General features: G+C 42.2%; 1 protein-coding gene across 8 annotated transcripts in view; it reads left to right on the forward strand.

Moving 5' to 3' along the window:
• Positions 1–24,389, forward strand: part of NCOA6 (nuclear receptor coactivator 6) — a 106,541-nt gene that overhangs the window by 77,523 nt on the left and 4,629 nt on the right. For 6 of the 8 annotated variants that reach the window (XM_032350887.1, XM_032350892.1, XM_032350893.1 and 3 more), the window contains 6 exons: positions 515–1,631; positions 4,234–4,355; positions 7,778–10,768; positions 13,687–13,755; positions 16,594–16,630; positions 20,486–20,634. In XM_032350887.1, the coding sequence (XP_032206778.1) occupies positions 515–1,631; positions 4,234–4,355; positions 7,778–10,768; positions 13,687–13,755; positions 16,594–16,630; positions 20,486–20,634 (4,485 nt within the window). The remainder of the gene's footprint in view (positions 1–514; positions 1,632–4,233; positions 4,356–7,777; positions 10,769–13,686; positions 13,756–16,593; positions 16,631–20,485; positions 20,635–24,389) is intronic. The other 2 variants (XM_032350891.1, XM_032350895.1) reach the window with 2 other exon arrangements.

The raw sequence follows: 24,389 nt of genomic DNA on the forward strand, positions 1-24,389 counted from the left end.
TTTCCCCTTCTCTTGTATGGTCATTGGGAATGTAAACAATCATTCCAAAGTCATAGCTCCATACTTAGAAAAGCCACAGAAGGGGTGCCTAGGTGGCTCAGTTCATTGAGATCTGACTTTTGATTACAGCTTAGGTAGGGGCGCCCGGGTGGCTCAGTTGGTTAAGTGATTACAGCTTAGGTAATGATCTCAGGGTCCTGGGATTGAGCCCCACGTTGGGTTCTGAGGTCAGCAGGGAGTCTGCTTGAGATTCTCTCTCCCTCTCTCTCTGCCCCTCCCTCTTGCCATCTCTCTCTCTCCCTCTCTCTCTCTCAAATAAATGAATCTCACTCACTAAATTAAAAAAAAAAATAAGAAAAGCCACAGAAAATATGTGAAGCCCAACATATTTGTTTTTGTTGGTCCGTGGACATGTGGGTGATCAGTGTTTTTCCAATTAATAATTTGAGTATCTTAATATCAATAAGATAAGACTATTTCTTTTTGAAACTGTCCTTTCTTTTTCTCTTTTTAGGTGGGCAAGGAGCTGGTCCTCCTCAAAACCAGATGCAGGTGTCTCATGGGCCACCCAATATGATGCAGCCCAGCCTCATGGGAATTCATGGCAACATGAACAGCCAGCAGGCTGGTAGTTCTGGGGTTCCTCAGGTGAACCTGGGCAACATGCAGGGCCAGCCTCAGCAGGGCCCACCATCTCAGCTGATGAGCATGCACCAGCAGATTGTGCCCTCCCAGGGCCAGATGGTCCAGCAACAAGGAACCTTGAACCCTCAGAACCCTATGATCCTTTCAAGGGCCCAGCTTATGCCTCAGGGCCAGATGATGGTGAACCCTCAAAACCAAAATCTTGGGCCCTCACCTCAAAGGATGACCCCACCCAAGCAGATTCTTCCCCAGCAGGGCCCACAAATGATGGCACCACATAACCAGATGATGGGGCCTCAGGGCCAAGTTTTACTCCAACAGAACCCAATGATAGAGCAGATAATGACCAATCAGATGCAGGGGAATAAGCAGCAGTTTAACACTCAGAACCAATCCAATGTCATGCCGGGACCAGCACAGATAATGAGGGGACCAACTCCAAACATGCAAGGAAACATGGTGCAGTTTACGGGACAGATATCAGGACAGATGCTGCCACAGCAAGGGCCCGTGAACAACAGTCCATCTCAGGTTATGGGGATTCAGGGGCAGGTCTTGCGACCACCAGGACCCAGCCCACACTTGGCCCAGCAACATGGTGATCCTGCTACTACAGCAAACAACGATGTCAGTTTGTCTCAGATGATGCCTGATGTTAGCATGCAACAAAGCAACATGGTTCCCCCCCACGTGCAGGCCATGCAGGGAAACAGTGCCTCGGGAAACCACTTCTCAGGCCACGGGATGCCTTTCAATGCACCTTTCAGTGGAGCACCCAATGGAAATCAGATGTCCTGTGGTCAGAATCCAGGCTTCCCAGTCAATAAGGATGTCACACTAACAAGCCCATTGTTGGTCAACTTACTGCAGAGTGACATCTCTGCGGGCCATTTTGGGGTAAACAATAAGCAAAATAATACCAACGCAAATAAACCGAAGAAGAAGAAACCCCCTCGGAAGAAGAAAAATAGTCAGCAAGATCTAAAGTAGGTTGTGGTAGTTTCACCTCGAATCTTATTTATTTCTATGTGGACTTACTTGATGGAAAATTTTAAACGTATATAAAATTAGAACAGTATGAAATTCCTCTGCTTCAACAATTATCAATTCATAGCCTATCTTGCCTTCATTTCCCCATTACCTTTTTGATTTGACTTTAAATATTTCAGTATTATGTATCTCTGAAAGATAAGGATGGTTGGTTTTTGTTTTTGTTTTTGTTTTTATGAATACACTATACCATTAACATGTAGAAAAGCCAGTACTTTATATTCTCACATATTTGGACAATGTTCAAATGTCTCTATCTTAATTCTTTTTTTTATAGTTTGTTCATATAAGGATTCAGACATGGTTTATATTGCAATTGACTGATAAATGTCTCTTAAGTCTATAGTCTTAGGGGGATTGTGGCACATACATAGACACTGAAAAGTAGCCAGTGCTACCATATTGTACCTCCACAAAGCAGTTCAGGCTATTAATGGCTGTTGGGGAGCCAGAAAGTCCAAGTGTGTTTTAGAGATATAAACAATTTATGGAGATTCCTCGCTGTCTCAAATAGAAATAGTTTTTCGGGGGTGCCTGGGTGGCTCAGTCATTTAAGCATCTGATTCTTGATCTCAAATCAGGTCTTGATCTCGGGCTTGTGAGTTCAAGCCTCGTGTTGGGCTATGTGCTGGGCATGGAGCCTACTGTAAGAAAAAAAAAAAAAAGAAATAGTTTTTCTGTACAAATGCCTTTCCTTAAAAGGCTCCCATCATCCATAGAAGCTTAAAACTTCGTTTTACGTTGGTTGGACGTTTTAAATTTGTTACCCTTTAAGTAAAGTTTCTCCGGGTGAGTTCTTTCACAAGATCACAGCAGGAAGAAAAATTAATTTGTATGGCATGTCTTGAAACTAAGTTAATAATCACATTTTTGGCTTTGATAAAATGTTTCCAGAAGGAGTATTGATTAAACTGGGTTTTCTGCCTTAAATCATAAAATTAGAATTCAGAGACATTTGTTAATAGGGAATAGTGACTAATAGTTGTAAAAATTGTTTAATCAAAACAAATTGCTAGAACTGTAGAATAGGCAAGTTTTAGTTAAATAGCCATAAATGTTCAAAGTAAAACAGACTGTCTCCATGCCTTCCCACAATATTTCTTTGACTTTACTCTAATATTACACCATGCTTACTTGCTGCTTCTTAAATCTTCTAAAAGTCTATAACTGTATATTAACAAACTATATTTTCCTGAATTCAGACCTAATAAGACCTTCAATTATCTAATTTTTCCAGTAACTCTAAGTTAAATTCTTTACGGCTATCAACCTGCTATACTGGGAGGGTATTTATTCCTCCCAGTAGCCTAAGAGTAAAATTGCAAGGTTATTCAGTTGCCTTTAGTATGCATTCTTGCTGTCTTCATCAGCCCCGAGGGATTGCTAATTCTTGAAGCCAGAAATTGTGAAAAGGCCCTTATATAGCATCAGGGTTTCTAGGAAAGGGAGTCAGTATGTATAATAGGAAGAGCACCTGCTCCTAACTCTACCAGTAGCTCACTGTGGAACCATGGGCCTCTTACACCTCTCTGGGCCTTTGTTTCTCGTCCATAACATGAGGTGGCTGGATCAGATATCTGATAATTTTTTTTAGCAGTGCAGTTCCATGTAAGCAAAGAGACCTACAGAATCCTTACAATTTGAAGTGAGGGGGAAGTCATAGAAGAAACAAATTGATACAGCCATCTGGATGTGCTAAGGACCTGCATCACATTCTAAATTTCCATGTGCTAGAACTTTTTAAAATGAATTTAAGGTAAGACTTAGAAACTGCACAGAATATAATGAGATCAAATACTGTCTAAAAGTGGTGACTGACTGCAGGGCAAAGGGAAGCTAAATATAAGGAAGAAAGGTGCAGCTAGGAGTAAAATTCCAAACCAAATGGATATGAGCTGCTGGTTCTTTGGGAATTTGGTTGTTGGTAATAACATTTTTTTCATTTCTTTTTCCCCACTAGAAATTCTGAGTTACAACCAGGTAAAAACGAAAGCATCCCAAAGCTAATGGGGATGTCTGCAAATACTCATTTAGCAGAATTAATTAGCTTGTTTTAGTATTCTCCATTTTTCTTTATTCTCCGAATACCATTTTTATCAGCCAGCCTACAACTTTTGCAAGGTGTTATGAATTATCCACACAAAAGAAATAATCTGGACTCCCCAACTGACCTTGATAACTACACCAAAGATAGTGTGGTTTCACAAAAATAGTACTTTATAATGTTGATAGTGCAAACTATGATCAGGTCTTAAAACATCTGAAGGATGGATGATTACATGAAAATCATGTCAGAAATTTGAAGAAAGCACTTCGAATAAATGGCCATACTATTAGGTTAAGTAGATTTTATGTAATGAAATTGCTGGATTATTTTTATGCCAAATACTGACTATTTTATCAGACTAGAGAGATGTATGTACTGATAAGGATGGTAATGCAAACAGATATTACTTCTTCAGAAATAGGGGAGAGGTTAAGCTAGTTTCATGGTATAAACTATGCAACTTACTGTCAAATGTGTAATTTATTTTTTAGTACTCCAGATACTCGCCCAGCTGGGCTGGAAGAGGCCGATCAGCAGCCATTGCCAGGAGAACAAGGAATTAACTTGGACAACTCGGGCCCTAAACTGACAGAGTTTTCAAACCGACCACCAGGTGATAAAATGTTAGCTAAAGATTATATACTTTTCATCATTTATACAGCAGTACAAAGTTTCTTTTCAAGGAAACAATAGTATTTTATTTTGTCTCCTAACTAGGCTTCTTTAGAGATAAAATGTATCTAATATTTGGAAACTTTGCCTTGATAGTAAGTGAAAATTCCAAACATAACTTCTGAAGCTTGTGTATATATGTGGTATATACAGTTGACCCTGAAACAACATGTTTGAAATGGATGGGTCTGCTTACATAGAAATTTTTTTCAATAAATACAGTACTGTAAATGTATTCTCTCTTTCTTACTTTCTTACTAACATTTTTTCTCTAGCTGACTTTACTGTAAGAATATAGTATATAATACATATAACAAAAATACATGTTAATGGATTATTTATGTTATCAGTAAGGCTTCCAGACAGCAGGTAGGCTATTAGTATTTAAGTTTTGGGGGAGTCAAAGTTATATGTGGATTTTTGAATTGCCTTGGGGGGTTAGTGTTGCTAACCCCCACATTGTTCAAGGGTCAACTGTATATATACTGCTTAGATTAGTCTTCATTATTTTAAGCCCTCATAAAATCAGACTGAAATGTCAAGTGCCTCTTTATTCTTGTCAGTATCAAGGTTCTAGTTGGCATCAAAACAGATTTAAGATTAAATGGAAAGATGTTTTCACTCTAATCCTGCTTGCCTGCCTTTCTTGCAGCCTTTCCTGCTAGGGTTTTCTCAAAGCAAAGAACAGGTTTACAATAAGATTTTTTAATAGCAATTTTATTAAGAATCTTTAAGCCTAAAATCTATATGAGAGTATTAAAAAAAGACACTTACATACCTACCACCCAACTGAATAATAAATAGGGTCAGTATTATTGAAGCCCTCTGTGTTATTCCCCTTTCTGACTATAAAATAATATTATCCTCTAAATGTTGAAAAAAAAAAAGCTCCAAAAATTCATTTATTCCAACTTAGGTGTTATAGAAGAACTAAGGCCAGCTGCCACAGTATCTCTATACTTGTTACTGTTGGCCTGAGCAGTGATTTGTAACCATATTCTCCTGTGACCCAGTTAAAGACAAACAAGCCTGTTATACTTAGGTCACTCTCCCCTGTGTATACAAAGGATTATGTTTTGTTTTTTCCTCACTAGTTATTACACCATTTTGGCATGTAAGTGAGAATGACATTATTTGGGGAATAAACTTCAATCTACCCTTAATTTATGTATTTTAAAAATGAATCAAAAAAAGAAGTAAATACATCATGATGTCATTACTTCGTGGTATTTATTACAAATTGTATGGGCACACCACACTTCCAGTCAGTGAGATGCAGCAGCACAGTTGAGGTGGGTAAGTCACCTGTCTTGACAGGTGTATCCAGAAGGCATTATGAAGAGGAAGGTCCTTTCTTCCTCAGACATACCTGAGTTCTTCTCATGTGAATCCCAGGGATCCTTACACTCATATTGCTTCTTTTCCATAGTTTGTAAACTAGAAACTTATAGGCTAAATTTGACCTATTATGTCTTTGAATTGTCATGCAGTGTCTTAAACCAAACAAAAAAGCCTCAATTTAAATGCCTTTAGACAAAATATCCATTCTGATCAGTTTGGATCTGTCCACAGGACTACTAGTGTCTTACACCACACCACTTCTCTTCTTCACTACTGGCCTGTTGCCTAAAGGCTATGAATTTGCATCCCTTGACTAATAAATAGGGCATTTGGTTATGTTATAAATACCATGTGTGCTCTGGCTTTCCTTCTCCACCATTCTGTCATGGCAGCTCCAGTCTGTCTTAGCATTAGTGCCCTTTGGACTGTTACCTCCAGCTGCTGGAACCTTTATAACAGCCATGCCCTCAGCTATTACTTTTGAGAGGCTGCTGTATTACCTGTTCCGCTCTTTTTGGTATTCACTGTGCTGCCTAGTGGGCTGATTGAAAGATAAAAGACATTTGTGTCATAGCCCAACAAAAATGGACTTCTACAGAGGAAACAATTTTAATATGGGAACCCAAGTTAAACCTGCAGAAATGCCATACATTATTGGCTCTATAAATGTAAAAAAGTTAACTTGGACCGAAAATAGAAAAGGATTTTTTAAAAAAATCTTTAAAACTGAATTTGGCACATTGTATTCATTGGTGCCATGAAAATCTTTGGCCTGAAGACATTGATCAGGTATGGACCATAGGGTCTGACTCTGTGGATCAGCAGCATTTGATAGCTGCTCTGTGAAAATCTTGAATCATCGTTTCTGCCGACTGCGAGAGCCAGATGTTCTTATTACTGCACCTTCTTAAAACTTTCCATATGTATTTTTCATGCAACAATGGAATAAATCTAGTTTTTGAAATTGTATCCCAGCTATATCCTCACTTTTTCCCATGGAATCACCTTTATTCCTGGTTAATGATTTTTCTTTTCTGCTGATCATGTAAGGCTTTGGTTCTAAAATGCCGAGTGAAATCTTCATAAAAGAATTATTTGACCTCTTGCCTTCTGGAAATCTATAAGGCATTATCCCCCAGATTCTTTTCCCGAAATTATTTTTTATTCCTAAGGGCAATGCTTCTGGCTTGCTTATTCTCCCATTGTGCATTCATAGAAAATATTTCTCCAAATAGAGTTTTAACATGTAAGAAAGTAAATGGAAATTAATATCCATTTAAAAAACTTCGAGCCTTCAGTTGATTTTCAGCTTCCATGAGCTCCTACTATTTAGTAAACTGATTGACTTCAGAGGGGCACGTTAATTCATTTGGGTTCCCCAAAGGATTGAGCCTGAAGGATGCAGCATGGTATATAGAGAAGCCAGTAGACTGGAGTAATTTTAAATCTCTCTTAAGGAATTGAATCCTTAACATTTTCTGTTTTACTTCTGTTGAAAGAATAAAAAGACTCTCTTCGGTGCTGGCGTTTTCACAAAATCTAGCCTTAAAAAAATTAGTGATAACAGAAAAAGTGAATCCTAAATGCCTTGGCTCATTCACAAGGACAGTGGCATATTTATTATGACCACGTGAGAGCCCAGTGCTGGGTGCTCAGCTCCTTGCTGTCGATGGGAATTGTTCTCATTTTCTCCAAATGAGTGGCCGGGACAGACTTGGCCACGTTGAGCACACAGCACCCAGTGTCTGTCTGTCAGAGTCATGGTGCAGTAGTAGCTCATTCACACCCTGAAGACTAAGGAGCTGCAGGTTCTTGATGCTTCGCTTTTTGTTTCCTTCAGCAGTGTGCCCTTTGCTATGTCAGATAATGAGGAGCTGCCCCCCCACCCTGGGAGTGGGCCTGCCTGAGCTGTTGGTGCATGGTCCGGGCTGCCTAGATGAGCAGTGCCTGGTGGTACTCTACAGGTAGCAGAGCTTTTCTTGCCGAAAATCTAACTTCCCTGATTTTGGGGGCTTGTTTTAGGTTATCCTTCTCAACCAGTTGAACAGAGGCCACTTCAGCAGATGCCTCCTCAGCTCATGCAGCATGTGGCAGCCCCACCACAGCCACCACAACAGCAGCCACAGCCACAGCTGCCGCCGCCGCCACAGCAGCCACCGCCTCCCAGTCAGCCACAGTCGCAACAGCAGCAGCAGCAGCAGCAGCAGCAGCAGATGATGATGATGCTCATGATGCAGCAGGACCCCAAATCAGTTAGGCTTCCAGTCTCCCAGAGTGTCCACCCGCCACGGGGCCCCCTGAACCCAGACTCCCAGAGAATGCCCTTGCAGCAGAGTGGCAGTGTGCCTGTTATGGTCAGTCTGCAAGGACCTGCTTCCGTGCCACCGTCACCTGATAAACAGAGAATGCCAATGCCTGTGAATACTCCTTTGGGAAGCAGTTCAAGGAAAATGGTATACCAGGAGAACCCCCAGAATCCTTCTAGCTCACCGCTGGGAGAGATGTCCTCACTTCCTGAAGCAAGTGGCAGTGAAGTACCATCTGTCTCAGGAGGCCCAAACAACATGCCTTCACATTTAGTAGTTTCTCAAAATCAGTTAATGATGACAGGGCCAAAACCTGGGCCATCGCCCCTTTCAGCAACTCAAGGAGCAACTCCCCAGCAACCACCTGTAAATTCCTTGCCCAGCTCCCATGGCCACCATTTTCCAAATGTGGCTGCTCCGGCCCAGACTTCTAGGCCTAAAACACCAAACAGAGCCAGCCCCAGACCCTACTATCCTCAGACACCCAACAATCGCCCTCCCAGCACAGAACCTTCAGAAATCAGTCTGTCACCAGAAAGACTCAATGCCTCCATAGCAGGACTCTTCCCCCCACAGATTAATATTCCTTTACCTCCTAGGCCAAATTTAAACAGGGGCTTTGATCAACAGGGCCTAAATCCAACAACTTTAAAGGCCATTGGGCAGGCACCTTCAAATCTTACCATGAATAATCCTTCCAATTTTGCTGCTCCCCAAACTCACAAATTAGAGTCTGTGGTGGTGAATTCTGGAAAGCAGTCTAATTCTGGAGCAACAAAACGGGCTAGTCCAAGCAACAGCCGCAGGTCTAGCCCTGGGTCCAGTAGGAAAACCACCCCAAGTCCTGGGAGACAAAATTCAAAAACCCCTAAACTTACTCTGGCTTCTCAAACAAACACAACCCTGTTGCAAAATGTGGAGTTGCCAAGAAACGTATTGGCCAGTCCCACTCCTTTGGCCAATGCCCCTGTACCTGGGAGCTTCCCTAACAACAGCGGGCTGAATCCTCAGAATCCTACCATGCCTGTGGCTGCAGTGGCGGGTGTTCTCGAGGATAACAAGGAGAGCTTGAATGTGCCTCAGGACAGCGATTGCCAGAATTCCCAGGGTAGGAAGGAGCAGGTAAACATTGAGCTCAAAGCAGTCCCTGCCCAAGAAGTTAAAATGGTTGTCCCTGAAGATCAGTCTAAAAAGGATGGGCAACCTCCGGATCCTAACAAACTGCCCAGTGTTGAAGAGAACAAAAATTTGGTGTCTCCTGCTATGAGGGAAGCACCGACATCGTTAAGTCAACTTCTTGACAACTCTGGAGCTCCTAACGTGACCATTAAACCCCCTGGGCTTACAGATCTGGAAGTAACACCTCCAGTGGTTTCTGGGGAGGACCTGAAAAAAGCATCTGTCATTCCCACACTGCAGGATCCGTCTTCTTCTAAAGAACCCTCTAATTCCCTAAATTTACCTCATACTAATGAGCCGTGTTCAACCCTTGTGCATCCAGAATTGAGTGAGGTCAGTTCTAATGTTGCACCAAGCATCCCTCCAGTAATGTCAAGACCTGTCAGCTCTTCCGCCATCTCCACTCCCTTGCCCCCAAATCAGATAACTGTTTTTGTAACTTCCAATCCTATCACAACTTCAGCTAACACATCAGCAGCTCTGCCAACTCACCTGCAGTCTGCGCTGATGTCAACAGTTGTCACAATGCCCAATGTGGGAAGCAAGGTTATGGTTTCTGAGGGACAGTCAGCTGCTCAGTCCAATGCCCGGCCTCAGTTCATCACACCTGTCTTTATCAATTCATCCTCAATAATTCAGGTTATGAAAGGATCACAGCCAAGCACAATTCCTGCAGCCCCACTGACAAGCAACTCCGGCTTGATGCCTCCCTCCGTTGCAGTTGTTGGCCCTTTACACATACCTCAGAACATAAAATTTTCATCTGCTCCTGTACCGCCTAATGCCCCCTCCAGTAGTACTGCTCCCAGTATACAGACTGGTCGACCCTTAGTCCTTAACTCACGAACCACCCCTGTTCAGCTTCCTTCCCCGCCTTGTACCGCTTCTCCGGCTGTCCCTCCTCACCCCCCTGTCCAGCAAGTGAAAGAATTGAATCCAGATGAGGCTAGTCCTCAGGTGAGCACCTCAGCAGATCAGAGCACTCTGCCCTCTTCACAGTCAACCACAATGGTTTCTCCCCTTTTGACCAATAGTCCAGGCTCCTCTGTCAACCGGCGAAGCCCAGTCTCATCTGGTAAGGGCAAAGGAAAAGTGGACAAAATCGGCCAGATATTGCTTACCAAGGCATGTAAGAAAGTTACAGGCTCTCTTGAGAAAGGGGAAGAGCAGTATGGTGCAGACGGAGAGACTGAAGGCCAAGGGCTAGAGACCACAACTCCAGGGCTCATGGGAACAGAGCAGTTATCCACAGAGCTGGACAGTAAAACCCCAACACCCCCAGCACCCACTCTGCTAAAAATGACCTCTAGCCCTGTGGGCCCGGGCTCCACCTCAGCAGGACCCAGCTTACCTGGCGGTACTCTCCCCACCAGTGTACGCTCAATAGTAACCACTTTGGTACCCTCTGAGCTCATCTCTGCGGCGCCGGCCACAAAAAACAATCATGTTGGCATAACATCTGAGCCACTTGCGGGTGGCCTAGTGGAGGAGAAAGTGGGATCCCATCCAGAGCTTCTGCCCAGCATAGGTATGTACTTGGGGCCTGGCATCATCTCCTCGTGTCAGGTTTTTGATGACCTATCCCACAAAAGAAAGCATGACTTCTTTTTACTTGGAGGAAGAAGAATGGGCTAGATGGCAATAGTGGGAGTTTTATTTATTGGAAGTACATTGGGGAACATACTTTAAGACCCGTGTTAAGTTTACATTCATCAACATGGTTCTTTCTCAGCTCCTGAAATAGGGATAGGCCTTTCATTTGCATAAAGTTTGCGTTTTACAAGGAAGGGTCTTTACACACGTTATCTCACATCATCTTCATACCAATCATGTTAGTTGCCCTGACCCTATTCTGTGGGTGAGAGGCTTGAAGCTCAGAGTTCAGTATCTTTTTAGAGTCTATCCTGTGAACCTTCAGTTTAACATTGTCCCTTAAAGGTGAATAGCAGCTTCTGCAAGTTCGCCTTACTGTGATAATGACTTGCTCTGGACAGTTTCAGAGCAGGTTCTCATGGCCTCTTCCTCATTGTGCTCTGTCCCAGAGACTGTTCCTTCTGACTGGCTACTCCAGAGGAGAGCTTTACAAAAACCCAGGTTTCATGATTATTAATAGACAAAGGAGATGCAAAGTGGTTGAGAGACAGGCTTGAGTTAGTATCACAGCGCCTGCATTTACCAGCTCTGTGGGTTTAGGCAAGTTACTTGACTACTCCAAACTTGAGTTTTCTTCTTTGTAATATGGAGACAATAGTTGTAAGAATTCAGTGAGGTAATATAATATGCTTAGCACAGAATATAGTAATCAATTAATGTAAATAATTGTTATTACCGATTTCTCTTTGATGCAGTCTCTTTGTAAAATTGACCATTCCAATTTGTGTAGATCTAGATTATTTCTTATGTACTGTTAAGGTTGGCATATGATGGGAGCATTGGTGTCCTTAAAACTCCCCTCCTCCCTTCACACTCTGTCTCTCACATATACATGTTCCTTCTTCTGTGAGGCTTAAATGGTATAGAAACTCTGTTTCCACAGAGTGGAACCAATCACACACTGCCAAAGCTAAGAAAGACCTTTACTTACATCCTAGGCCAGCAAATAGTGCCTGTCTTGTTTAATGCAGCTAAAAATTTTTGAGTGGTAAGCACCTACATGGAGAGGCAGAAAGAATACAAGCTTCAGGGTGTGATCAGAGTTCAAAGTCTAATCCCACTGGTTACCAGTCATAGTTGGATAAATTCCTCAACCTCTTCTAAACCTGTAAAATGGAGGCTATAATTCCTGCTCCCCAAATTTATACAGATACAAGGAGAGCACTTAGCATAAAGTGGCCAGCACACCACCTCACTGAGGGCTTTGGAAAGGTTAATTCTCCTTGTCTCTGCCTCTTTACTTCAGTGCTGGAGATGGATGCAAGGAGGGATAAAGGCCCTTGAGTTCACTGCCCTTACCGGAGACAGAGACAGGTCTGGGGGTTCTAGGTTTCTGGTTCTAGTTCTGTGGAGGTAGGTAGCTCCTAAGATTGAAGAAACCTGGTGTGATTTAAACATATTCTCTGCTATTAAGTGTTTCTATTGTACTTCCTTTCAGGGAACTTTCCTCCCACATATCAAGAGAATAATGGTGAAGTGGTTAAAAATATGTTTTTCTGGATCATATATAATCTTAGAGGACTATATGAGCTTTGGGTAGATGAACCTGTAGTTGGAAAAAAAAAAAATCTCAATTTTAGTTGATTGTTCTCGTTCTTTTTCAAGAGGCTTCTGGGTTTTTATCATGAAAATGTGAGAAACCAATACTAGATTTAAAAGTAGAAGTTAAGGTGTATAGTTTTAAGCTTTATGAGATAAGCATCCAAAATAAATTCTTAACAAAATGCATTATTGACTAAGAAGGCAGAGAAATATACAAAATTGACAATTTCCACAATCGGGTAAAACTTACTGTTACAGGGTTTATCTAAGATATTAGGCTGAAATGTCAAGATGGGAGGACATAATCCTTGAGTGTCTGTGGTGTATCTGTGCCCTTAATCTTTACTGTATGATCCAGTAAGCTCCCATTCTAGAGTACATTGTGTATCCTGTTCCATTCCTCTTCAAGGACCTAAGTACTCTCTGTCCTCTGAAGCATAATTCAGATGTTTATCCCTCTAATGTACCATCAGTTTTCTCAATCTAGAATTGATCTCCCTTGCTTCTGATTCCCATAACACTTTAGACTTTTTGAATCATCTTCATATAACATCCCAGTGCACTCCAGTGTACCACATGTGTGTATCTTATCTTTGATACTGGACTGTGTTCCTGATGGGCAGAAAGAATAATTGATCTTGAAAGGTGCCTGGCACAGTCCCTTGCCTCTAGGGAGTTCTTGGTAACTGTTTGTTAGACAAGTAAATGACATATGAAATGATTCATTCATCAAATGTGAGTTGAATATCTGCTTTGTGACCATCACACTCTGCCAGGTGCTGTAGAAAAGTATAAAAGAAATAGTATGATTCATTTCAGGTCTCAAGGGGGGTAATCTTTACAGGGATGAGACAAGTTTTTAAATGCTAAGGTGAATGGTATAATTGTTCCTCTGAAAGTGGTTTGGGTTGCCTACTAAGGCATGCTTTGGAGTTTTTTTTAAGAGTACTGGATAGAACATGACCCTAAGAAGCAAAAATTGTGGGTGCTTTTGTCCTCATGACCACCTCCTTCCTTGATCTTTGTACACACAAAAGGGAAAAACAAATAACCCTGCTGGTGGTCTGTGGTACCATGTGGTATGGTAGCTAATTTTTTAAGTAGGTTTTGAAATGTCCTTTCAAGGCAATTGAAATTTCCTCCAAGAGGATATGTATTTTAGCAGTTACTTAGCTATTGATTTAGTCAGTGCTTTCTATTTTGTTGAGAAAAGAAACTAAAAGGCCTGTATTTTTTTTTCCCTTGCCTTAGCCCCTTCGCCGAGTTTAATCTCAAAGGAAACTCCAGCCACAACATTGCAGGGGTCTGTTGCCAGACCAGGTAAGGCATGCTTTGGAAAATCTTCTCCAAGTGGAATGGATTACATGTGAAGGAACTGCTTCTGCCCTCAAGGTGCCAAGAAGTGGCTGAAACTCTCTTACCTACTGGCTTCAGGCAGAATTCAGCCAAGTGGCAGAGCTTGTGCAGCACTCTTTGATGTTATTTTTCCTGGACCAGCTTGCTGTCTTATACATTCCCGGTGTCAGCCGGGGAACTCAAGAAGGACTTTGCAGTGCCCATTGTCTGCCTGCCACCCAGCTATTGGGTTTCCGTTGCACGGTTTGCCCTGTCTCGTGAGCCTGGCCCCCATAGCTGGCACCTGACTGACTGGCATATGGCAGTTCGCTGGGGTGGCAAGCATTACTGCACTAAGCTAGTAACTGCCCTTTCGTGACAGCAGTGGAGGCTTGTTCTGAGGACCTCTGCTACAGGGAGGCAGCCATTCCCCAGGGAGTCAGTCATTTCAGTCATCTCTGGATGGCATTATGTTTCTTCCCATGACCAAGAAATTGCAAATAGCACTAGGGATGGTGTTTCTGGAAGGTGGAGTCCATGGTAATCTGACAAATAATTGTTGTGGAATGCTGTGTCAGCTCTGAACACACGAGGATCTTGATGGCAATAACAGCACTGCCTTTGTAAGGCAGATAAATATGCCAAAGCAGATAAATATCATAAATATGTTACAGTTTAGTCTTGCCTGGCCCTCTGTCGCTGAAGGTATTGAGGGATACCAAAATAAATTTAAAAATAAAATGAACTATGACCTTTCCACAAAGAGGTTAGAATCTCATTTACAGTATAGTTCATACTTGACAAAATTTATAAGCAAAAAACAAACAACAAACAAAACTACCGTGTTTAGTTTTGTGGGCCCAAGCCAGTGAAGTTAAGGTATAACTTGAGATTTATTTTTTAAGGCATCTCTGTATCCAGTGTGGGGCTTGAACCCACAACCCTGAGATCAGGAGTCACATGCTCCACCCACTAAGCCAGTCAGGCGCCTTCTCTTACAGTTATTTTTAAATGGGCTTCAGGTGCTATGTCCTTTGCTATGTTCTGTTGCACATTCAGAGCAAAATCAGGCCTCTGAAACGAATGGATGAGCTGAAAACATTTCAGCCACCCAGATTTTTCCTTTGCTACCAACTGCCCACATGATTGTGCTAGGCACCTGAGATGGGGAGGAGTGGAGTGAATTATTCACAGAGGGGCTTAGATAGTAAAATTCATTTTTGGTGAGAAAAGAAGCAGCTAGGAAGAAGAAGGGAATTCCATTTCCTGCCTCAGTTCTTTACTCCAGAAAAATGCGTTTTTTCATATCCTACATCTAAGAATAACTGGCCTTAGAATCCTGTTCGTTTTAAAAGTTTCTCTTAAATGAATCTCCTTAAAATGCCCCCAGAGTCACTAACTGCCTTCACCAAATTCCTATGGTCTGTACTTACGTGAATTAGCTGTGACAGTGTTAAAGTTCTCAAAAGCACTAAATTCTGTTTCAGATTAACAAGCTAATCAAAGTTTTTATGTAATCCACCTCTTTCGGGCTGTTTTCATTTTTGAGCACATGTTACCTGAGTTTGTTTGCTCCAGTGGAGCCAGCAAGGCAGCAGAGTCCTCGGTGAGGTGGTATCTGTTTCATGTGGTGGGGTGTCCGAGGTTTATGGGTTAGATATGGGGAGCTAGGTAGCAAATGGGAAGCAGGGATTCCCTTGTCTTCCACTGAAAGCAGAGTATTCTAGCCTCCTCACATTAAGGCTGCATCAACATGAGCATCATACCAAGAATAATAGTAATAGCTAATATTACTTCTAAGAGCCAAGTGCTGTACTGAATTTTTATGTCTGTTGCCTCATTTAATCTTCTAACTTTGAGGTGGGTAAAGTGATTGTCCCCTTTTTCCAGATGAAGCATTGAGCACAGAGAGGTCAAGTAATTTGCTTGGGGTTACATGGCTAATAAGCAGCGGGGCCAGAATTTTAACCCATGCATTCTGACTTCACTGCCTTCAGGGAAGTTAACCTGTAATCAGTGGGGTAGATTAGGCCTGCAGTGAGTTTGCGGTGCTAAATTTTCTAAAAGGGGGGACAGGCAGAGCTGTGCAAGTCCAAAAGCAGGAGAGATCACTGCTCTCTGGTACTCAGCAAAGTCTTTTGGAAACATGAAACTACCTAGAAGCCTATAATAGAGGAAGATGTTTTCCTGCTGATGCTGAGAAAGAAGTGCCTGGTAAACCCAAGAATGCTCATTTAAGCAAAACCCTGCTAGACAAATTACTGAGGTTTTCCTTTCTTGGAGGGCATTTCTGGGAAGTTGAGGAAGAGAGGAAAATGAAGGAGTCTGTGGGTGTTATCTCAAAGCAAAGCAATCTGCCCTCTAAAACTCAGGAAGTCTTTTGGAAGAGAATGCATCCTGAATAGATATTTAAGACATATTCAAAGATTGCTGACTTTAAAAACAAGTGTCAGGAGGGTGGAGATATTTTAAGAATGAAAACAATCTCTTCTACATGGGAGGAAGAGGCTTATTTTACTAACCTAGTTATAGCTGGGTGAAATAGGAACCAGGCAGTGTGAATTTAGTTCTATTGATCCAAACAGGATTATTTCACAGTGTGGAGTGGAAGTAAAAATAGACCAAGTAAGTGTCTTAGGCCCCAGGCAACTGAGTTGTGTCCCTGCCAACTCTGTACCATGTAGGGGTGAGAATCCTGCTGGGCACAGAGACATGTTAGCCTAAATAGGGCATTCAGAATTCTCATAGACACCTTGCTTCTCCCAGTGGACATAGACCACAGGAGCTCCCACATCTCATTTCTGTGCTTTGTATTTTTCACAGAACTCGAGGCAAATGCTGCCATAGTCTCTGGACAAAGGTAAGATGATCATTCTGCAGACTCAGCATGAAAACGGCATAAGCCTCTTTGAAGGGTATCGGCTTTCTCATCCTTTAAAGCTCTCTTCACCTTGGCCTTTTCCTTCACTCTTTGTACCAGTCTGTTTTCCCTACGAAAGCGGGGGAGCTGTCATGAGTCCTCATCCCTCAGAAATAACATTTCTCTTAATAAAACTTGGTGGCTAAATTTCTCCCTTTTTTGGTGGTTTTGAAAACTGAATGAGAGAGCATGTTCAGCACTCACCATACTGAGTAAACAGTAAATGTTCAATATGTAGGAGCTGTTGATATCTTGTCATTAATAGTAGTCCTTGCAACACCTTCTGAAATATAGCTGTTTTTCCTCTAAGCATAAGAGATTCAGTTGGGGTCTGACCCCAAAACTCATGCTTTTTCTGTTAAGCCCCACAACCTAACAAAATGAAATACACCTGTGGCTTCAACCTCATTAACCCCATGGAGAGAAGTATTACTATTTTTCAAAAGTCTTTCCTTATTTAGGATGACATTTTAGAGAATTTATCATATTTGTACAACTTAGTTTGTAAAACACCTTCACAGTCATTTTCTCATGCAGTCCTCCTATCAACCCTGTGAGGTGGTCATAAGAGCCAACATTTACGTGAATGCATTCCATGCCATCCACTGGGCTGTAAGCCCAACAAGGGTATTATCTCACTTAATTTTCACAATATCTATTAGGAAGGTAAATTCTGTCTTAAAGATAAGGAACCTAAAGCTCAAAGAAGTTAAGTAAATTGCCCAAGGCCACAAAGTGGTGTATCTGAGATTCAAATTCGGGCACTCTGACCGCAGTACCCTCACACTTACTGTATTGCAGCAGACAAAATGAGGGTTTATAGATCAGGAATCTGAAGCTTAGAGAAAGTTAAATAAATGGCCAATAAATATTTAGGTAAGACTTGGCCCCCTGTTCCTCTACTTCCAAGCTTATTGATACTCCTACTACATCATTCTGCCTGCATTTTTATGAAATACTTGAATTCATTAGCCTTTCTCGAGCATGCGCCAGAAAGTGGCTATAGAAAGAAGATAATCAGATCAAAAATATCCTGTGGGTGTTTGTTTCCAGAGCTGTCTGAGCACTGGCCGTATAAATACCAGGACAGTACTACTGTGACTCTTGTTTTGCCAGGAGAAGGAGGCACCTCTATTAGGAATCTTTCTTCCTCAGAGGCTTGGACCATTTTCTGGGCATCTAGCCAGAAAGCCATCCGGAACATCTCTAAAAGGATATGTAAATACCCCTTGACTTATCATTCCACCCCAGCTCCAGCCTCACTGCTTCTTCACTTACCTCAGCTTGTGGGGCAGTGGTTAGATATAAAGCAAGATAGCGAACAGTATGGCCACATTCCCAGCCATAGTGCTACTAGTGAAGGATCCTCGGGCAGGAGTGAAAATTCAGGGGTAGGGATAGTTGATAGGCCATGGTTCATGCCTCTTAAGGAGCTCCTGATCTAGTGGGAGGCAGAAAATATTGAAAGAAAATATGCTGTACAATCTGATGGGTGCTCTAGAATGCCAGAAACAGACTGTGAACCAAAAGGACAGAAGAGACAACTTCACTTGGGAAGTGAGGTCATGGAAGACTTCCTTCCCAAAGAGGCATCCCTTTGACCAGCTTCTTTTGTTTTTCTCTGTTGTACTACTTTCATTTCAGTTCTATGCCTTATAAGCAGATTTATCAGCTTTTTTCCCCTAATGATTCTGCCATGCATTTTTTTGAACCATGAAAGCAGTAAAAAGTTTATTAAAGAACATTTGAAATTCAGATCAGAGAATTTGAAGAAAATTACCAGTAAACCAGGATTTCTGTGACTCAAACAATACTCACTGTGTGTATTTTATTTTATTTATTTATTTTTTTAAGATTTTATTTATTTATTTGACAGAGAGATCACAGGCAGGGAGTCAGGCAGAGAGAGAGGCGGAAGCAGGCTCTCCGCTCAGCAGGGATACTGAGGCAGATGCAGGGCTCGATCCCAGGACCCCGAGACCATGACCTAAGCCGAAGGCAGCGGCCTAATCCACTGAGCCACCCAGGGGCCCCTCACTGTGTATATTTTAGTTCATCTTCCTCTGCTTCTCTTCAGAGTATGTCTACGCATAGGGAGTATTTTATATACAAACACTATAATATATATATATATCTACTATATAGTGTTTTATATATATATAAGCACTGTACATCATGCATACACACAATGTATCTCACATTCATTTATATGTGGTTACATATATATACTCAACATGTGTTATGATGAAAATGGGACTATACTATTCATAATATTGGTAACTTTTTCCCCCACAATAATGTATCAGTTTTTATCATTAAATAAACTTACAACATGATTTTTCATGACTGAATATGGATGTGCCATGTTTTAGTTTTATAATCTATTGTAAATCATTTAGGTCTTCTGTCTTCATTAGTATAAATAAAATGGTTTGACATCCTTGTGTGTAATTAGAGTGTTGTAAAAAGATTTGTTTCCTTAGGCACCTAGAAGTGGAATTGCTGATCCAGGGGATTATACCAGCGTTTCTCAGCCCGGGCGTTATTGACAGTTTGATCAGATAATTCTCTTCCCTGGGGCAGGAGTGGGGGTGGGGTGAGTGGGGTTGCATGGAAGAGCTGTCTTATGCATTATAGAATGTTCAGTGGCATGTCTGGCCTCTGCCCAAAAGTAGCCAGTAGCATCCCTGCCTCAGTCAAGACCTCTTAACAATTAGCCATGTCTCCAGATACTGCAAAATGTCTCCTAGGAGGGAAAAACGTTTGAGAACAATGGGCTTACATAATTTATATCCAGAGTTTCTTTCCCCATGCCTTTAGTAGTACTGCATATTGCCTATTTTAAATCTCTGCATACTAAAAAAGGGAGATTTGAGGTAGGGGCAGTCCGTATACCCAGCAGTAAACTGTGAATATATCCTTATGTATATTCTATAATGTGACTTATGCCATTATCTGACTATACCAGGCTCATGGGAAATACGAGTATGTATTAGTAATTTCCTGGATTTTAGATACTATTATTTTTGTTTAAAGATTTATTTGTTTGTTTGTTTGTTTGTTTGTTTATTTGACAAGCAGAGATCACAAGTAGGCAGAGAGGCAGGCAGAGAGAGAGAGAGAGAGGAGGAAGCAGGCTCCCCGCTGAGCAGAGAGCCCGATGTGGGGCTCGATCCCAGGACCCTGGGATCATGACCTGAGCCAAAGGCAGAGACTTTAACCCACTGAGCCACCCAGGCGCCCCTAGATACTATTATTTTTTGAAAGGAAATTTTGTTATTTAAGGAAAATGGGTGAAAAAAAAGTTTGACAATTTTTGTTGCAAGTTCTTAATTTCTTTTACCTGTTTTCCCACAATTTTACCAGGAATATACTTTAGTATTTTTTTTTAAAGATTTTATTTATTTGACAGACAGAGATCACAAGTAGACGGAGAGGCAGGCAGAGAGAGAGAGAGAAGCAGGCTCCCTGCTGAGCAGAGAGGCCGATGCAGGACTCGATCCCAGGACCCTGAGATCATGACCTGAGCCGAAGGCAGCGGCTTAACCCACTGAGCCACCCAGGCGCCTCTAGTATTTTATTTTTAATAGTGTAACAAACTAGACTCACTCTTAAATTGTCAGTAATATAGAAAGTAATTGTGTTCATTGTCCCAGGGTGGAATATTTTCTCTTCAGAATGACTGTATAGTTCTTAATCTCCTGCCTTACAAATGAAACTCTACCTGAAGAACACATTTTTGTGTGTGACTTGATTCCCTCACCTCCTTGGAAACTTTGTGCTTCCCTTTGTCAGCAGTGAGCCCAAAGAGATCATTGAAAAGTCCAAAACCCCAAGCAGAAGAAACTCCCGAACTGAAGAGCCAACTGTGGCTTCTGAAAGTGTGGAAAATGGACATCGCAAGCGATCCTCTCGGCCTGCTTCAGCCTCCAGCTCTACTAAAGGTTAGCAGTGGGGGGTTGGTGCCATTATGGGTCACATAGAAGAATGGGGTCTTTACCACCACAGCAGAGGACTTTGTCTTTCATCTTTGCTTCTTTTACTTTGACTTCTACTCTTTGTCCTTCCTTAGTTCATTTACCTATGTGTTTTCTGTGTGTATACATCGCAGCAAGCACCATTGGGGAAGAAAAGGAACCTAGCAGGGCAGATTGATTCATGATCACCACTTCACATAGATCCTCAGTATGGCCTAGCCATCTTTCTGCGATCAACTCTCTTTTCCACTCCTCTGGACTCTACTTTCTCTCTCTACTTTCTATCCCTGCCAGCAGAGATTCTCACCTCTTCACAGAGAAAGTAAAACTGCTTCAGCTCTTGCTACCAAGACATAAATCTACCAGGATCCTCCTTTGCTCCTACCATAATAGAGCAGCTGTCCTCCTCAAGTCTAAGGCCAGTTCCTCCATATGCCCCCTTGATACCATCTTCTCTAACCTTGTCGAGAACCTTACACTATCAGTTTTCTCTCCTGTATTGACCGATGTCTCCTTTTTGAATTCACTGTCCTTGGCTTCTCTGACCTAGAGCTCTTGAAAGTTTTCTCTCTACCTCTCTGACTCTTCCTTCTCAACCTCAGTACACAGATATTAGATGTTGGCTTTCCTCATACTTCAATCCTGACTCACCCTTTGTCTCCAGCTCTTCTCTCCCCAACCGATCTCACTCATGCCTCACTTTCTTAGTTACAACTTTTCACAGACAACTCATGAATTTGTATTTCTAGTACAGACCTCTAGAAATCATAGACAACTGCATGTACAACCTTACCAGGACTTCAAATATTCAACATGTCCGATTTCACCCACAATGGCAGGCCATTTGCCAGTGTTCCCCACCTTAGGGAATGGTACCACTATCTGTCCATTGGGCACCCCCTCCTTGGCACCTCTCCCTCATCCTCACATCCCTCATATCATCACAGAAAGCTGCTGCTTTTGTCTCAAGTGGCCCGAATTCATCCACTTTGCCCCATCTTCATTGCTACTGTAGCTTAAAGCCCTTCAGTGATTCGCATTGTAATTAGGATTAAAGTCTAAAAGCACCAACAAGGTTCTGTGTGGTCTGGTCTCTGTCAGCATCTCCCAGCCTCATTTGAGTTCCCTCAGCAACTCAGACATGCTACTCTTATCCCTTGTCAAGAGTCTGTGTGTATGTTACACCCATTGCAGGGAGTGTTCTTCCCTCTTCCTTCTCTTCTCCTCACGAACTTCCTACTCTGTCTACCTAGCTCCCTGGTCACTGCTATGAGAAATCATAGCACCATGTTCTCCTTTATAACGTCACAGTTGTAAATTTATGTCTATTTACATGACAGGTAATTAATCTATGCACTCTGCTGGGATAGGAGTTGTCTGGCTTTGCTCATCATCATATCCTTGGTACCTAGTATGGTGCCTCAGGCAAAGAGATATATAATCAGTAATTATTAATAATTGTCTATCAAATATATGTTAAGTACTTAACACATGCCAGGCCCTGGGGATATAATAGTGAAAAGACAGTGTCTCTGTCTTCATCATATCAATTATTTGCCAGCCAAAAAGACTAATAGTATGTGTTAAATGTTAAATGTTGTGATAGCAAAATTACATGGTACTGTAGGAGCATCTAGCTGGGATGCTGTGCTCCTCTGCCAAATCAGAGAAGGCTTTCTGGAGAAAATGATGTTTAAGCGAGCTGAAGAATGAGAAGGCATTATGCAGGCTATGGGAGTTGAATGAAATATTCTAGGCAAAAGGAACAGCATGTGCAAAGGCCCAGATCTGAGGGAAGGGTATGATACTTCATCTCCTCAGGAAATGTGCTGAGCTTAAGTAGCTCACATTAGGCAAGAGCTGGGATCATGGCTAAGTGCCTGATATCGGCAGGGGTGCTGAGAAACAGTCAAGTACTATTGGGATGCCAGCCTGAAGATGAGGGCAGGCTCTGTGCACCAACACCAGACACTGACCTGGGAACTCAGCTGTCATTGGCAGGTTGTGCTTCTGGGCGAGAATTTCACGAATCCTCACAAGAGCCCCTGGGAGTATGCCACAGGTGCACAGATCACAGAGAGGTAGAGGTGTAGAAGTTACCTTATCTCAGTCCATCAGAGAGGAAGGGTCTCCTTTCCTTTTCAGGCATCCTGTATAAACCACAGGCAGGGTCCTCTTAGGTATCCCCACTTTAATGCAGAAAAGGAACCAGCTACTTTCTTCATTCTCCCTGGGAATCTCTCCAAGTCAGAGATTTGTTTAGAAGCACTCCTTTCAGTATATTGAATACTAAATTTAGACCACCAAAGGGAAGATTCCTGGAGTTCCGTGGGAAAATCTGCTTCCCCTCAATTATGTGTATTCTTTTGGCCCTTCACCTTCCCAAAGAATCAAGGTCTTCTAGGCTGTAGAATATGGTGTTTGATTACATTTAAAGCAGGAAACAAGTGGGGGGGTGGCAGGAAACAAGTGTTGGTCTTTAGAGAAGTCACATACCAGATTTTTGGAAACTTCACCTGAGCCCAGACCCTCGAGGTAATAAGGGTGTCATTTACAGTGCACTAGGAAGAATTAATCACAGGAGCAGCTGGGACAGTTAAGAAGAGAAGCCCAAATTAGAGCCAGTCTGTAGGGAACTGCCAGCCAAGGAAAGATGGAAAGCTGAAACCTGTTTTAGAAAGGGGTGGGGAATAGGCTTGTACGCTTAAACTGGACATTGTCCCTTGGTGGTGGTGGTCATGTTGTAATACCTGCCCCATCCCTGCTCTGAGGCTTAACAAGTGGCTTCTGCAAAGCCCTAATGACTTGAAAGCTTTGTGATTTTGCTTGGGGGCAGGTAAGTGTCTACTGAAAGGATGTCAGAGCTTTCCCCAAACCCCAGGAATCATAGTCATGTACAGATCTCCACATCAGCCTCAAGCCCTCAGGCTGTCAGTTCTTAACTCTTAGAGTAAGTTACCTTTTAAATCCAAAGTGAGTGCTATAGCTGTTTTTATTTTTAAGTGTTAGAGCTCTTGGATCCAGATTAAAGAATAAATGTGCATTATTATTTGCTATGCAATATGCTATGCTGTATCCAGAACTCTGAACCGGTCATAAAATAACTTTTTGTGATCATATTTGAATCCATACCAGGGAGTGATCATAAAATATCAAGGTGGTTTCCAAAATCTACGCAAATCAAATTTGGAGACATAGTAGTGCTGGGTACCTAAACATCTTTCTGCAGCAACAATACTTCTTAAAGTTTTGAGGCGAGAAAAAGGTTTGCCTTTTTGTGTTCATATAGTTCGGGTTATATATGCACAGACAAAATCAGAGCATCTTGAAAGCAGAGAAATATGAGCAGTTGTTTTTTTTTTTTTTAAGATTTTATTTATTTATTTGACAGAGAGAGATCACAAGTAGGCAGAGAGGCAGGCAGAGAGAGAGGAAGGGAAGCAGGCTCCCTGCTGAGCAGAGAGCCCGACGCGGGACTCAATCCCAGGACCCTGAGATCATGACCCGAGCTGAAGGCAGCGGCTTAACCCACTGAGCCACCCAGGCACCCTATGAGCAGTTTTTAATGAAAAGTATGGTACATTTGTATTGTCAGAGAACCAGTGACATTAACCATGCTCCTGCTGGGAGAACAGAGTTTGCTTACGTCATGCTGGCCAAGGCTTACTATACTGCCAAATGGGAGCAGGTGGGACAGATTTCTGGGCGAGTCCAGGGAGGTC

The sequence above is a fragment of the Mustela erminea genome, chromosome 7 (assembly GCF_009829155.1).
Source record: "Mustela erminea isolate mMusErm1 chromosome 7, mMusErm1.Pri, whole genome shotgun sequence".
In the NCBI taxonomy this organism is placed as follows: domain Eukaryota; kingdom Metazoa; phylum Chordata; class Mammalia; order Carnivora; family Mustelidae; genus Mustela; species Mustela erminea.